General features: G+C 36.8%; 1 protein-coding gene across 4 annotated transcripts in view; it reads left to right on the plus strand.

The window, feature by feature from the left end:
• BANP (BTG3 associated nuclear protein) overlaps window positions 1–15,368 on the plus strand; it is a 145,786-nt gene that overhangs the window by 33,358 nt on the left and 97,060 nt on the right. For all 4 annotated transcript variants that reach the window (XR_014318360.1, XR_014318361.1, XM_082770219.1 and 1 more), the window contains exons 5-7: window positions 17–136; window positions 1,071–1,246; window positions 13,145–13,384. Coding sequence is in view for 2 of the 4 variants with exons in the window: in XM_082770219.1 (XP_082626345.1) it covers window positions 17–136; window positions 1,071–1,246; window positions 13,145–13,384 (536 nt within the window). In the remaining 2 variants the exon portion in view is untranslated. The remainder of the gene's footprint in view (window positions 1–16; window positions 137–1,070; window positions 1,247–13,144; window positions 13,385–15,368) is intronic.

A 15,368-nucleotide genomic window follows, 5' to 3' on the forward strand; every position in this document is an offset into this window, starting at 1 on the left:
GATTTTTGTCTTGTAGTGTTGTCCCCCAGACCACAGTAATACTGAACAACGACCGGCAGAATTCAATCGTAGCCAAGATGGTCGGGCAGGAAGAGCCATTGAGCAGAGCAACAGATTCTCTGGACATCCTTAGCAAGTTAGTATCATAACTTGGAAAAGACCTCCAAGATCATCAAGTCCAGCCCTTAACCTAGCACTGCCAAGTGTTGTGGATGAGGTGGTTGTAGAGAGTGATAAGGTGCCCTCCATGCCTCCTTTTCTCGAGGCTAAATAACCCCATTTCCCTCTACTGCTCCTTGTAGGGAGGAGTTACGGGAATCCTCCCCCTTCACTCCCTCCTTTGACAGATAAGTAGTAGTCTGCAGCAACTCTAAGGGAAAATGAAGAATGTTTTAAGTAATGGTGGTGGTGGAAATAGAATAAATTCAGGTACTAATTGAATGTGTCCCGCTGACAGTGCTGCCTGGGGAAACCCCATATCAGCAGTAAAGGTACACAGCAATGCTTCACTGTTGATGTGCAGAGAACATTTTTGGAGGATCTGGGATTAGTTCAGTGTTAGTTAAGAGCTGACAACTGAAAGAATGCCTATAGCTACATATTTTTTTACATGGACGCATAATCACTTGAGGATGTGCCAATATTCTTTTTTTTTTTAACCAACTGAATAAAGAATACACAGGAGCCCAGTGAGGCTTGTTAAATTTTGTACTATCTAAAGGAAATTTTCAATTAAGTGGAACTGGAGATTCTGGTTAGACAATATTCTTAAATAATATGTTTCTACTAACTATTGAAATAACTTTTGCACATGGGACTGGGACAATTTGCATCAATTTGCATCAATTTCTATTGGTGGTGCACCTAAAACTTTTCTGTTATTTTCCTTCAATTTTATTTTGCTTGATAGCCCATAGGTATAAACAGGAGAAGGCTTGCTAAAGGAGTACTCTTTTATACTGCTTTTAATTTTGTCAGATAATGTTTTTAATTCCCTTATAATGATTTTTTTTTCCTGATCAAGGATTATGTTTTCCAAAGTTACATATTTTTTTTTTTTTTTTCCATAGTGCTGTTCCTGGACGTAGGCAGAACACGATAGTGGTGAAAGTCCCAGGGCATGACGACAGTCACAACGAAGACGGAGAGAGTGGCTCTGAGGCCAGTGACTCAGTTTCCAACAGTGGACAATTAGGAAGCCAAAGTATCGGGAACAATGTGACCCTTATTACGCTGAACTCTGAAGGTATGCTTACCTAAGTACAAGGCTACTTGAGCAAAGTCAATGTGATGGGGAATGAACTAAGATTTAACTGGGAGCTTCAGAGATTGCATCCTAAGTCCAGCCTTGCATGGGTAGGCAGTACAACAAGATCAGTTAGGACCGATTAATAAACTGAATTAATATATATATATATATATTTATACCACCTTTACAGGCAGAATAGTTAATTAAAATCACTTGTAAAATTTAAAACAGTTTGCCTCGCTATAGCAGTATAGCTTTGTATCTTAAACACTTTTAATTAAGACTCTTTTTCTCTAATTAAGTCCACTCTTCTAATGCTTATTAATGTAAAGCAGTTATTTTAGCAACTGTAAACAATTTTTGTAAGGATATTCATATGAACACTCAACAGGATAGTGTGTAGTGTCCATTTTTTCTGAAACTTCTACTGTAGGACTTTGGACACAGAAATCACATTTAGTGAAATCTGTGAATTTTAAATTAGCCTTATAAAGATATTTCAATATATGTGGTTGGAAATATCAAAATGAATGTTACCTGGTATATTTCAATCACAAATAAGATGGGATAAGAGACTGAATTTTAGATGAAGATAACTTACGATAAATTGTTGTACAATAAATTTGAACATATCACATGAGGAAATTTATTCTATGCTTTCTGCAATCTGAAGGATTTAGTCTAAATTATCTACTTCGTAGGATTAGGGAATAGTTGGAACTTCTCTGCTCAAGTTTCGATCAATGTCTGATAACTGGGAAATCTTAAAATGTTCATTTTTACAAGCTGGGTTCTAGTTACCTATTGTCTCCCAAATTGGTGAAACCAGTATGGGGAAGGTGTGAGTTGTATTGGTCAAGTGGAAGCAGCAGTCAGAAGATGTTTCTAGTAATATTTTTGGCTCTTTGACCCTCTCTGTTTTGTCTAATTTATCTAACTGTATTCCTTGCATTGTTCCCTAGTTAGTGGAATGTAAATTCAGAACACTCTGGTTATAGGAGCTGGCTGAATGCAAGGCATGCTCACTGAGATCTTTGGAAGTAGATGTTGCTTTCTGTGCTTGAGTGCCAGTAATGGGACCAGTAAAGCACATTATATATTTCTATGGAGGAGGCAAAGAGAAGGACGAATAAGCAGGCTTTCAAATTTTTTATTTTTTGCTGCTTTAATATGACTGATAGGATGAATAGCACAAATATAAATGATGAAATTATTATGGTGCAGATACTGCTCAAGGTAATGCAAATTATTATCCTGTATTATTTTAATGGAAATTGAAGTATTTATTTATCAAGATTTTTGTTTACCTGGAAATGTACTTTGTGGAATTTTAATGAAATCTGATGGATTTCTGAGAGAAATCTGATAGTAACACCAACATAGGAATATGCTGTATTTGTAACACTATAAAGCATACGTATAGCTCAGTATTTATAGCAGAACTGTTCTTTAAGGTTTATTTCTGTAGCTTTAAAGCTGTGTGAGGTAGAAAACCGTATGCTTCTAGAGAGGGAAAGTACGTTGAAACTTTCATGGTGGATAATCAGACTTTACACTGCTTGTGTTGACTTAGATTTAAAATCAGGAAAATTTGAGGAATATTTATATAATTTTAATCAACAAATGAATATCCCAAGTGGAAACTGAGTGTTCTTGGTACCATCGTGCCCGGAGTGGCAGGACTTCTCTATGACAATAAACTCTTTGTGGCGTCTGTTAATATTTCATACAGCTCTGCGTCAGCTATGTCAGGAGCAAAGTTTCTAACATTAGGAGAGTATTTGTTTTATAATGCCCTTTTTGACTTGGTTGTTTGGCACAGATTTGCACAGACAAATGTGATGTTAGCGTTTTATACAATTGTTGTATATGTAAATTTTGCAGAAACAGCTAATCCATTAAAGTCTTCAGATCTGATTTTTCTTCAGACCTTTAGAACAGTCATCCATTAGAAATCTCTCCGAGATTGATGAATGCTTTGAGAAATCAGATTAGTAATCCCCCACACTTACCTCTTCTTGCCCTCACGAAGATGAGAGAGGACCGCTTGCACAGAAGGAATGCTAAGCAAACTAGCCTGCAGTATGTCACAAATTAAATTATTAATAAAGGAAGTGATGAAGAATAATAGGTCTGTTGTGCAGACTTGTTTTCTTCAGCAGTAAAAGGTAAAAGTTACAGCACCCATCAGTTTGCTTTCATTGTCTGGGAAAGAATTCTGAATGCCTTTGGGTTGCTCAAAGGAATCTCAATTGGTCCTAAAATGCAAGGGGATGAGAACGGCGTACTTCAGCCCTTTTCTCAGTAGGAATCCCACCTGTTGTCTTGTGTCTAGAAAGCAAAACGAAGCCATGCCTATAGCTGTCTTTAGCTGACCTTGAACGTGGCATTAACGTCTGGGTATTTTCTGAATTTAGTTAATAGGTTTATATACATGCATCATTTGCTCTCTGCTGGCTGTTTTCAAAAAGCATTTAATCCTGTGTGCTAGTTTAGAAGATCTTATTTTTTCAGGAATAGAAAGGCAATATAACCAATTAATACAAAAGTATGGGGCCCAATTCTTGGTGGTGTTCCCACGTTTTTTAGGAGTCATTTGTGTAATAGCCATTTTCTAAATACATGAACATCTCTGCTTTAGTATAAATGTTTTCTGGGGGAAAAAATAAAACCAAATATGAGTTATAGCATGACACATCAAACTTCTAAACAAAATACTTTACCGTGCAAGTATCTTCTAACAACTTGGACAGAGGTTGGCTTTCTGAAAAGACTTCGTAGGTGAAAACAATGTAAATAACAAAAACAATCATTTTCATTCTGTGTTTCCTGAGGTACTGTAGGGTTTTTCTTCAATCTGGAGGAAACCTTTGTTTGAAAATTTAGGGAAGTTTTCTTGTTCATTGTCCTAACTTTTTGTTCCCAGCATGGATTAAACATCTTTCACGTTTAATGGAATAAGAAACAAACATGTATCACTAAGATTTGTTTCAAGGAACTGTCAGCAACTGATGGATGTGTTTTTTGCTCTTCTTGAAAGTGCAGTGAATTTTGACATGAATGTTTTCCCTGTAGTTTTTGATACAGCTTATTCCCAGTTTAAACAAAGTTGTGCTCTTTGTATCTAGAGTTTTCTAATTAGGCTTAAAAACAATGAGCGACTGATTAATGAAGAACATTTTAAAAACATCATCATTTGGGCTTTGTGTCTCTGTGTGTGCTGTTTTGGTAATCAGCTGTTGTAGATCTTAAGGAACAGTTTTTAAAAAAAAAACACAAAGCAAACGCGTTTGTCCATTTGTGTTTATAATCATTTAGTTGTGTGTGTTAAATAGTTTATCCATCTGTTTTCCTGTGATTGGAATGGAGGTGATGCTTCTCAGGCAGGCCAAATTGTGTGACTTAGTAAATTGGAGGGTGTTTATTTCCTATGAATTATGAAAAGTGAAAATAGAGGAAGTAATTTCATTAGGTTCATTGATGAGGGTTTGTAGTGGGAGAGCCATTAAGTTTTATACACTAAACATGTTGACTTTTTTTTTTTGAATGCTCAGGTGGGAGTTTGTCGTATGACTTAATGATGAGGTGACCCTATTTTCCTATTTGCCTCGTCGGTTTTCAGATGTTGTGCTTCCTACGTATTGAGGCTAGTGAATAGAAGAAAAAGGTCAAAGTGTTAGTTATTTTGAGAGAGACTATTTTTCTGTGCTTTCTAGATTTCTTGTACATTTATATAGGTCTGTAGAGACTCTGGATTGGATTCCACCAACCTAAAATGCTACAGCTGATATTTCGTGTTCTTTCACAGAACTTATGTTGTGAATTGATTCTCTAGGTCTTTGTATTTCTTGAAGGTATCAGTACTGGTGATTACGTGGTAAGTAAGGCCTCGTGTCGTCTCTCTTCATGAAAACTTTGCTTCCAATACTGTTGCGTTCTTCTGGGTTTTTGTCTTCTACCGCAGAAACTAATACCAAGAAGAACGTTAGATCCACAGTAGTTTTAAATTACAGAAGTTTTAAACCTCTGATATTAAGTACCTATATTATTTTCTGATTTTAATAAATTTTCTAGTACTGGTATGTGGCAGTAATCCTGTCAAGGGTTGGTTTTCAGTTGACTAAGCTATAACCTGGCAGCCATGTGCACTTCATACTCACCACAAATCTGTTAAAAAATATTCTAACATTCTCAAATATGTTTGTCTGAAGTTTTTAACTGCAGACTGTTAACATTAGGTGAAGAAAAGCAAGATTGAGTGACTATGAGCAAGTAAGCTTTGTAAAGAACGGTGAGTAGATTTTTCAAATGATCAACACTTAAATGGAACCTTTCATGTCCTTTTAATAGGTAACATCTGAGATGGAAATAACAGTTGCACTTTTTCCAAAGTTCTAGTTACTTACTGTACGGCCTCCTCTCTGGCCTTATATTCAGAAAGCTGTTACTGAAATGATTTTCCAAACTTGTCATTTTAACCCTGACATCATCTTGCATTCCATGTTCTTGCAAAGACTTTGTGTTTTCTTCACTTCTCTTCCTTAGGAGGAGCTCATTATAGCTATATATGCATTACTGTCCATAGTAGTTATTCACAACATTGCCTTTTCCCCATGGTATTTACAGAAAGCTTAGCAATGGGTAAGATATCACTGTGCTGTTACCTCTCTCTTGTTGGTGCCTACCATCTGAATGTGACCCATGCACCTCTCTGTAATCTCTTCATTTCTCCTGCCTTATTTTGGGATTATAAAATTTCAGGGTTAAGGTGTTCCTTTTTTTATTTTTTTTGTTCTTACATAACACCTTCCACAGCAACTGTTTGTCATTTAAGAGTATTGCGCACTTGGATTTATAGGAAACAGTCGAAGTGTGGTCATTGCTTACTTGTGATTTCTCATTTGAACTGCATGGTATTCACACATAAAAGATCACACTTAGCGCTTTGTGAAGAGCTCTTTCTGATAAGTCTTGAGCTTGTGCTAAATAGTTTTACTATTTTACTAAACGTGTGCAAACAGCAGAAAGCAAAGAATGGATAATGTCCAGAAGTATTTACTTAATTTTTCAATAAATTAGTTTTGTGGTGGTTGGATGGTTTTCTGTTTCCTCTGAATGCTTTGAATTTTATTTTGGCAAACATTGCAAGAACTTGCTCTTCAAAATTTCCCATTAGAATACCGGTATAAACAGAAATTATAATATTTTGTATTTTTTTTGCAGTTTTTGTGGAGAAAAATGGTAACTTAAACAGCTGTGTCAGTCCAGGAACAAAGCTCAAATGTTAAATAATTCTGATAACAAGTTATCTGAAGGCACTGATTATTCTATACTTGCACACCTATCTCTAAGAGTTAGGATGAGAGCATTATTTTGGTTAGTGCTATATATTGCTTTCAAGATATAAGGGATTTCAAGATATAAGGAGTACTATAATAGTATTTTTTACATATTTGGAGTATGGTTACATTTAAAATATCTGGTCTGTGACCTACTGTACAGACAAGTGGAGCATCTGTTGCTGAAACATCAATTCGCATTATGTTAGCCTTTTAAATCTGTTCCTTTGACAATAGAGTTACTGTCCTATTTTTAATATGAAAGAAAGTAGGACCTCTCATCTTTGTAGCATAAGAATGCCCCATTCAGCATTACTGTGCTGCCTTAAAAGCAAATCTTATTTGAAATGTCTAAGCTAAAGCCAAGGCTTTGAAATTACTAAGAAAGAAACATACTGTCCTTAGTATGTGCAACACACTGTCCAAATATGTAAAAAGCTCTTAAGCAGCTCCTTGAAAGCTGTTTTTTAACTGATATAAATAAAACAGCAAGATCCATTCATTTAGCATTCGGTTCAGTGAACTTTGCACGTGGTAAACGGACATAAGATGTTTGGCACCATATGTGATAGTTTTGTATCATATCTGCTTTCTTGACATTCTTCTTAGTGCATTTCAAGACTATCCAAAAATTAGAAGTAGAATGTAAACATATTTTTGGAGAAAGAAAACTGGTCTACACAGCATGTTAATTAAAGGATGAATATTTTTTTTTCCAAAGAAAATGGTTTAGTCACAATCTGTCTCTTCAACTTTGCATGTGGAACAGTCGTTTTACAATAGTAGTATTAAATAGAGCTCACAAATTTCCAAGTGTGATTCCAAACAGCTACTTCTAAGTGGCCAAGACTTATCTGCCTACAGGATTTTCAGTTCGCTGTTAAGATCAAATCCTGCATTTTATAGTATCACTTGCAGCACTTCTGCTCTTCCTGCTGGGCTCCTTATGACCAGATACAGACAATGTGAATAAGTTTTCAGAGCAAACCTTTAACACCATAAAACAATATTATATATTGCTGATGTGAATACACTGATCAGACCTCCAGAACTTCAGTGACTTTTTAAAGCCGAAGAAAAATACAGAAATTGGTTTGTGTTGATATTTAGGATTGCTGGGAGCAACCACATGAATCATGGTTTCTTTCAGGTGTCTCTCTTGGTGATGTTTGCCATTAACACTCTGGTCCCCTCTGTGAAGTTAAATATAGCAAAGAGGCAACAAACAAAGTGAGGAAACTAAATTAGATGTGATTTGCTGACATGAAACTCTTTCTCTAGGGGTTTAAAAAGCAAATTCTAAATCCATGGGTTTTAATTTCCTCAATTTTATCGCATTTTTTTAGCTGGTCATTTTAAAGGACAGGTGATCACATAGTCCTTACTTTCTACTTCTGTTAAATAAACTTACTGTATAGTTCATGGAAGGCCAGAGAATTTCTCTCCTATTTTTCGCTCAGATTTAACCATATACTAAAATTGAGACCTTGTTTATAACAAAAGAGTAATATCAATAATGTTAGGCTGAGGCTTCTGTGCACACCATAGCACTTACTTCCGCAAGTATGCTTTGGTATTACATGCACAGGTACGTTCTTCCTTGCTGTGTGTTGTGTTTCAAAGCAAACAGAAGAAAACATGAGTGCAGGATATATTTTCAGACTCTGTCATGGCATAGCGTACCACTATGTGACAGATGTAACATGGATGCATGTGCTGTACCCTGCTTATTACCACAGCCTAGTGTCTCAGCTGCTCTTTGTGCTGAGATTTTGGTGAACATAGCCTTAAAGTTAGCTCTTTTACCTTTTTTTAATACAAGCTTTAAGTCACAGAGCTAGCTTTGGATGTTACCATATAGTGTGTTACCATATAGTCACTCTGTTGCTTAAACCTGCTTTTAACTATTTAATGATCGTTAGTTAATAAAGTCCGTGTGCCGTATTCTCTCCGTTAATCACTAGCCCATGAACTCTTGCGGGGCAAATGACTCAGTCTAATTGACAAAAGTTTATTTAAAAAGATGCTGAATCTCCTGCACATCAGCCAAAATATTACTTAATTTCTCTAGAAACAGGGATTTATTTTTGTTTTGAGGTTAAGTCATTTTTCTTTCTTCTGTAGCAGAGTCATTTTTTCTCTGCTGCAAATGCGAGGCTTGCACCCAGCCTTGCTAGTCAAATAAACGCAGCTACACCAAAGAATGGAACGTGTTAATTCAAATATTTATGTGGGCAGGTGTTTTATTTTGCCTTTCTTTGTTTTAGAGGAATGATTGACAACACCAAGTGAGCGGAGGGAGCCTAGCTTTGCTTCTTTTCTTACTGCTGGTGCTCCTGTGTTGGACTAGGGGAATGTGTCCCAGTGGAAAGGCGTGAGCAACAGTGAAAGGTCTGCCACCTCCTGACGTGGGAAAACACACACATGCATCAAAAGCAAGCCTGAAATCCACAGTAACTCTTGTCTGGCTATTGTTCTTTGGATATAGGGTTTTTGATACTAACCTTAAAGCTCCATTGTACTGTTTCCGTAATGGCGCTTCTTTGCGTAGCAGCCCCAGCCTCCTCCCTCTCATCTCCTCGCAAGTGCCTGCTGAAACTACAGGAATGGTCAGCTGTTTTGTGAGATAAAAGAAATGGACTTAATACGGTAAAAAAAAATAATTTGAAAATGGCATTGAAAAGCAAACTAGTCTGGATTTGGCAGAATGGAGATAAAGACAAATTTTCAGATCTTGGAAAAACAGTGAAAAGGAGTTAGAAACTTAGATTGTCTGTCATTGAAATGAGTTTCTGAGAACAGAGAGCAAATCAGATAGAAACATCAGGACTTTTAACACTTGAAGTAGAAATGATCAAGAGCCACTTCTCAGATGGTACAATATGTGGCATACAGAAATGCAAGGAGGTACCTTTCCTCAAAGCACATAGGCACAAAGTGTAGCTCCTTTCCAGAGTTTAAGTGGGATAATGAGGCCATTAGGAAAATAAATGAAAGAAAAATCCTGCAGGGCAAAACAAAAAGGGGTGTGTTTACACTGGTGTGCAGATGAACATGTGATGATTTTTAAGAAAAGTGTGTTCTTTGATTGTATTCTTCCTCCCCAGCCCTTCATATGTTATTTGTCTCTCGGTAGTCTCTAAAGACTAGAAGCAGCTGTACTGCTGTGTGTGGTTGTACAGTGCCTTGTGGAGTCCTCACTTAGTATCTGACTATTACAATGCATGTACTAAATAACCTGACTGGTCTAGGTTCTATCTAGATATTATATATAATGACTGATAATTCACGTAAAGAATTGTGATAGTAGACATAAAAGGAGGTTTGAGAGCTAGAAACTTCAAATGACATTGCAGTTCTGCCTTCCTCATAACTGGCCCCATGCTTCCTCTTCTCACCATTATTTTTGGTGTCAATATCATCATATTTGCTGGATGCAAAGTGCCAGATGTATTGACAGCTTAGTATGAATAAGATCATCTTATATGTTAAGGAATATTTTAGCTTTTGTGCCCTCAGGTAGCTGCAATGAGAAAGCAGAACAACGTTTAACTTTACATGCAAGTTGCCCTAGTAAAAAAAGATTGTAAAGCGGTCTGAATCTCAGTTTTTAAGGCTTGGGCGATGGTTACTTACATTTTAGGTGACATATAAAAATACGTATATGAAGGAGAGGGGTGGGGAGAAGACTGTGTGCATACATGTAGTAGTCAGAATCTTTTGTTAGGTTACTGTGCTCTTCTGAATCATGTCTTTACCATCAGCATTTTGCTATTGTTTCACAGGTCGGTTTGACAGGAAGAATTTCATTTAGAAGACTGCACTCTAACATAGGGAAATGAACTAACATGGCATTCAAACTGGTTTAGTTTGTAATGAATTGAAGAGTTGGAGTAAACATTGACTAGATATGTGTAATGACCACTGGTAATTTCACACAAGCTTTTTTTTTATTATTTATTTTTTAAAGATTACTTGTATTTCTGCTTCAGGATATAGAGACAAAAGGGAGCTTTCAGCTGAGGCTTTTGAAGCAGGACTGAAATACAGGAGAGAATTTCACATGGAGCTTGGGTTCATAGGTCAGAATACCAAGGTAGTGTCTTTTTTTCCAGGCTGCTAGCAAAAAAAAGGATGGTTGCATGTGGTAAAAACAGTATGTTCTGAACTTGGCGCCAGTAAAAAACACAACAAAACAATAAAACCCCACTGATTTATTTAGTAAAATCTTTGGTTCGTGTAGGTTGAGAGCATTCATTAAACACAATTGCAGATAAAAATGTTCCGTAAGTATTACTAGCTTATATCTAATAGGAAGTGCGTGAATTGGTAAGGTAATAAGATTTTGATGGCAAGTACAATCTTTTATGCAGGCTTCCCAGATTTTTTTTTGGAAAAACTTTCACTTCTAACCAGTGACATCTTTGCTTGCCAGTTCTGTCCAAACTTTTATCAAACAGTCAATTTGTCTTCAGGAACAGAATGTTATTTTCCCTGATAATGTTAACCAGACTTGTGGTGAGGCCAGACAGTGGCATTCAAAACAAATCGTAATTAATGGGAACCACCTTTTTTTTTTTGATGGCACCTGATACTGTGAACAGAAAACCACTAGCGTGCCCTATTACGTATCTGAGAATAAAAAGGGTTGTACAAGGTTTTTATATACATATACGCACACATATATATAAAAGTGCAAATGTATAAAAATATATTCAGAACAGCATTAAGTCCTGATTTCAACAACAAAAAAGTTTGAGGGACTAGCTGCTACATGTATCAGTGATAAATGTTTTTTTTCTTACACAGTATTGTAGTTGACAATCTGTTATTTTCAATGCTATGTTGGTATTGCATAATCCAACATTTGCTTCATGCTGTCATTATTCATTGCAATAAACTTGCATCTGACATGTGGTATGACCCCACCTGAAGGTCATGTTGAAAAAGTGTTCCTTGTGTTTGAGTTGCTTTTACGTTATCTGTTACTGCACATTTTTGGCTTGTAGTCTAGTAAAATGTAGGCTGCTTAACTTTTACATGCTCTTGGAAACCAAGATGCTGATTACTTAGGAGTCCTGTTCAGTATGGAAAGGGCTCATTTGTTGGAATCTTGTCGCTTCTAAGTGACTAGAAAGGTTATGGAAAATGGGAACTTGTGACATTGTATATACCCTAAAACTCCACTTTAAAGCCATTTTGTGAAAGGTTAGTCATGGAATCGAATGTGTGTGTGTGTGTGTTTTTTTTTTCTTTTCACATTTTTACCATTCTAAAGGTAGTGAAATGGCAAGAAAATTCTATAAAGCTCTGGTGTGGAAGGACTGAGTGACTCCAAAGTTGGGAAGTTTTGTGTTTTACTCCACAAAGAGCAAACGTATAAATCAAATCCAAATGGTCTGTGTCAGTGAACACTGAAATAGCATCCTGGATGTTGTTCTTCCCAGTTCCTATTAGCATTGTCAAGATTTGTATGGAAAATTCTGCTTTTATTTGGAATAAGCGTATCATCCTGTGTTGTTTGTTGCATCCTGCACTCCATTAGTGATGGATTATCTTTATGAGCTCTGTTCTAGTTCCTGGTTAGTCTTGAATCCACTAACTTTTGGCATTGCCACCAAAAATTAGTAAGTTTATTTCTCAGGAAATAAATAGATTCCCCCCCCGCCCCAAACTGAGTCACTGGGGCAAACTCAAAAATCTTCTGGAGAGATGTATATAGATAAGTGTGTATGTGTGTACACCCAGAGAGAAGTGTAGTTCTGGCAATGAGTAAAAATTAAATATATTGTGCTGCTAATGATCTCATCGTTGACTAGAAGGAAAGATGCACTTGGGAGATGACTAGTGATTGATTCATTATCTTTATGCTGGGACTGTTCCATGGTAAGCTGTGTGTTTTGGAAATAATATAGACTACTGGCCAGTAAATTTAAATGAAAAACAAAATTGTGATTGGGATCTCTGGCTGTGTTTTGAATGATTGCTTTAGCTTAAAATACTCTTTTTGTAAGTGATCAAAAAAGTTACTGCGCGCCATTGATTGTAACGTCTTTAATTTCTAATCTCGGTTAAGCTGACTTCTATCTGATTCTTTTGGGGGAGAAATGTGGTTCAAAGCTTCTAGCTTGTTGAAATTAGCTATACTTTGAGAATGTTATGGGTTACGGTAATCTTAAGATTTAGGAGATGACTAACTTGTTAAAGAATGAGAACATTGTGAATACAACGTGCTCCTTTAGCTGCTAGCTTCTAATATGAGACGCTCTAAAAAGATATCTGAGAGTGAGTTAGACATTGGGGCTAATTGCACCAGTTCCTTCTGTAGGCCAGAATGTTAATGGCAATTGCTTTTGGTCACTGTTGATGTGGAGTTGAGAATAACTTTTTACCCACAGCTAATCTTGTGAACCTATCAGTTGCCATAGATTTGAAAGAAGCTTGTGGTGACTATGAAGAAAATTGAAAGAGTTTGTGATAACTTACAAAATGTTAACTTGAACTCGACTTTTTCATTCTGTGTCACAATTAGAATTTCCACAATCTCTGTTTCTAGAGGATTACCCCAACGGGACATGGCTCGGAGATGAAAATAATCCTGAGATGCGGGTCCGCTGCCCCATCACCCCTGCTGACATGCTGCACATCAGCACGAACTGCCGCACAGCTGAGAAGATGGCACTGACGTTGCTCGATTACCTCTTCCATCGGGAAATCCAGGCCATCTCCAACCTTTCGGGCCAGGGGAAGCATGGGAAGAAGCAGCTTGATCCTCTCATGATTTACGGAATTCGCTGTGAGTATAATACTGAAACTTCTGAGGTTATTCTGCATAGGTAAGACAAACTTGGCTACTTGCAGTTACGCTACGATTTGTGAGAATGGGACATGTATTGTTGTCGCTGTTGCCAAACAGATGTTTTTTTAGCTTTTATTTATGAAGGAGTCCTAATGGACTGCTTTATTTTAGCTTGGTGTGGGCCAGAAATTCCTCGATCTTGAAATCTGAATTCAGATTTATTTGCAACTACCAGCTGCAAGCACACCAAGTGTAGCAAATAATCTAGCTGACAAATATTACTTCGGCTAAAATGGAACAGGTCTTAAAAGAAAAAAAAAAAACACAAAATTATATTATTTTTAAATATTGCTCAAGTATTCAGAATAATACGGTCCTGCATCTCAGTTTCTTTTAATTTCTGTGTATTATTTCAGAAGACTTGCTGACGTTGAGATGGAGGAAATTTGCAGTCTCTTCTAAAGGAGAGATTAAGTATCATAGTCTGCGGATTCATAACCACATTAGCACACAGTGCTAATTGATAGTGCATGTTGATAGCACACAGTGCTAATGTAGTTCCAGTGTGCTTGAGTTTTTTGCTTATTAAAGCTATTATGCAGTAATGAACAGATATTACTTACATTGCAGATGCATTTTTTGGCAATTTGAAAGGAATTAAATGTGTTTTGCATATAGAATATGGTAGGCATAGCCCCTAGTTAGGAGTGAAGAAGAATCTGGATGTATGCATCTTGCTCTGATGTAGGGGATTACTCAGTGAATACATTAATGAGGACAGCCAAGTCCCTTCCCTGTGTTATGGTGTAAATATTTCACAGCACAGGAGGTAAGCGAAGGCCTCCCAGACATCCAAGTATCTGACACAAATCTTCAGCTTGTGTGAAACCTTTATTATGCGTGCTGTGTAGAGGAAACAGAACTTGAAATGTTAGCGTAGAATTGAGAGTGTCTAAAAATGACCAACGTTACTACTTGAACTAGATTTTTATATGCCAGTAAATCTTGCTCTTTATAGTCACATCTTATGTAGGTCACCAATGGATTAGTAGAGAGGGAATAATTTGTTATACTGAAGTGTTTTGTATGCAATTGCCAATTTGAAATGCCAATTAAGGCTTAAGAACATAGCCAGAGAGCTTATTTTGATTGGTGTTTGAAGAATCTGATGCTTTGTTTTTATGCTTCTGTTAGGGCAATGTGTTTGATAGTTACATGGAAGAATATTTGATGATGATACTGCTCTGCTTTCTTTACACTGAACTGAGCTGAAGAAATAGAGTCCTATTGACCTGTTTTCATTTCTGGTGGTTTGCTATTTCAGGGACACTAACAGGTAGTAAGCCATGCAGTCTGCTGCATTAGGCCAGTTTTTGTCTTTACATACCTGCAGCAGAAGACCAGGCTGTAGTAACGTATGTGTATTATGTTACCACTCCAACTAATTAAGTTAAAATAACACTAGGTTGCAGAAGCCCTGTTAGGAATTTGCTGCCATGCAAGTGGATGCCTCGTGACTGTCAAGGAGGAGCTTCTGGCTGTGCTCAGTTCAGTGGCAGAACTCTGTGCCACGATTTTATCCTTTAACATTTGTCAGAGAGGTAGTGAGAGGAGCCCTGCCATGTTGTGTCCGCTTTGCTTTATCAGTCCCCGCACCATCTGGTTTTTATTGGTGATCATTCCTCCATAAATCGTACCAAAAACCAAGTGCAGCGCTAGAATGGGAACTAAATTATGTTGTTGTCCTAACAATGTGGTTTCCTTTTGCACTGAGCAGTCATACTTTGCATTATTTTAAACTTAAATAAATTTAGCTTAAGTTGCATCAAAGTAGCAATTTAATTATAAGCTGAAATAAGAATCTAATGTCATCAGCCTTGCCTTTGCCAATCATAGCTAGCAAAGCACAAACCAATGTAAAGGATTTTTTTCTTTTGTTTCAGGTTTCTTTAAGTTTGTCAGTGGAAGGGTATTTGTTCTT

This window comes from Aythya marila (genome assembly GCF_965140915.1).
Source record: "Aythya marila genome assembly, chromosome: 12".
NCBI classification, from domain to species: Eukaryota; Metazoa; Chordata; class Aves; order Anseriformes; family Anatidae; genus Aythya; species Aythya marila.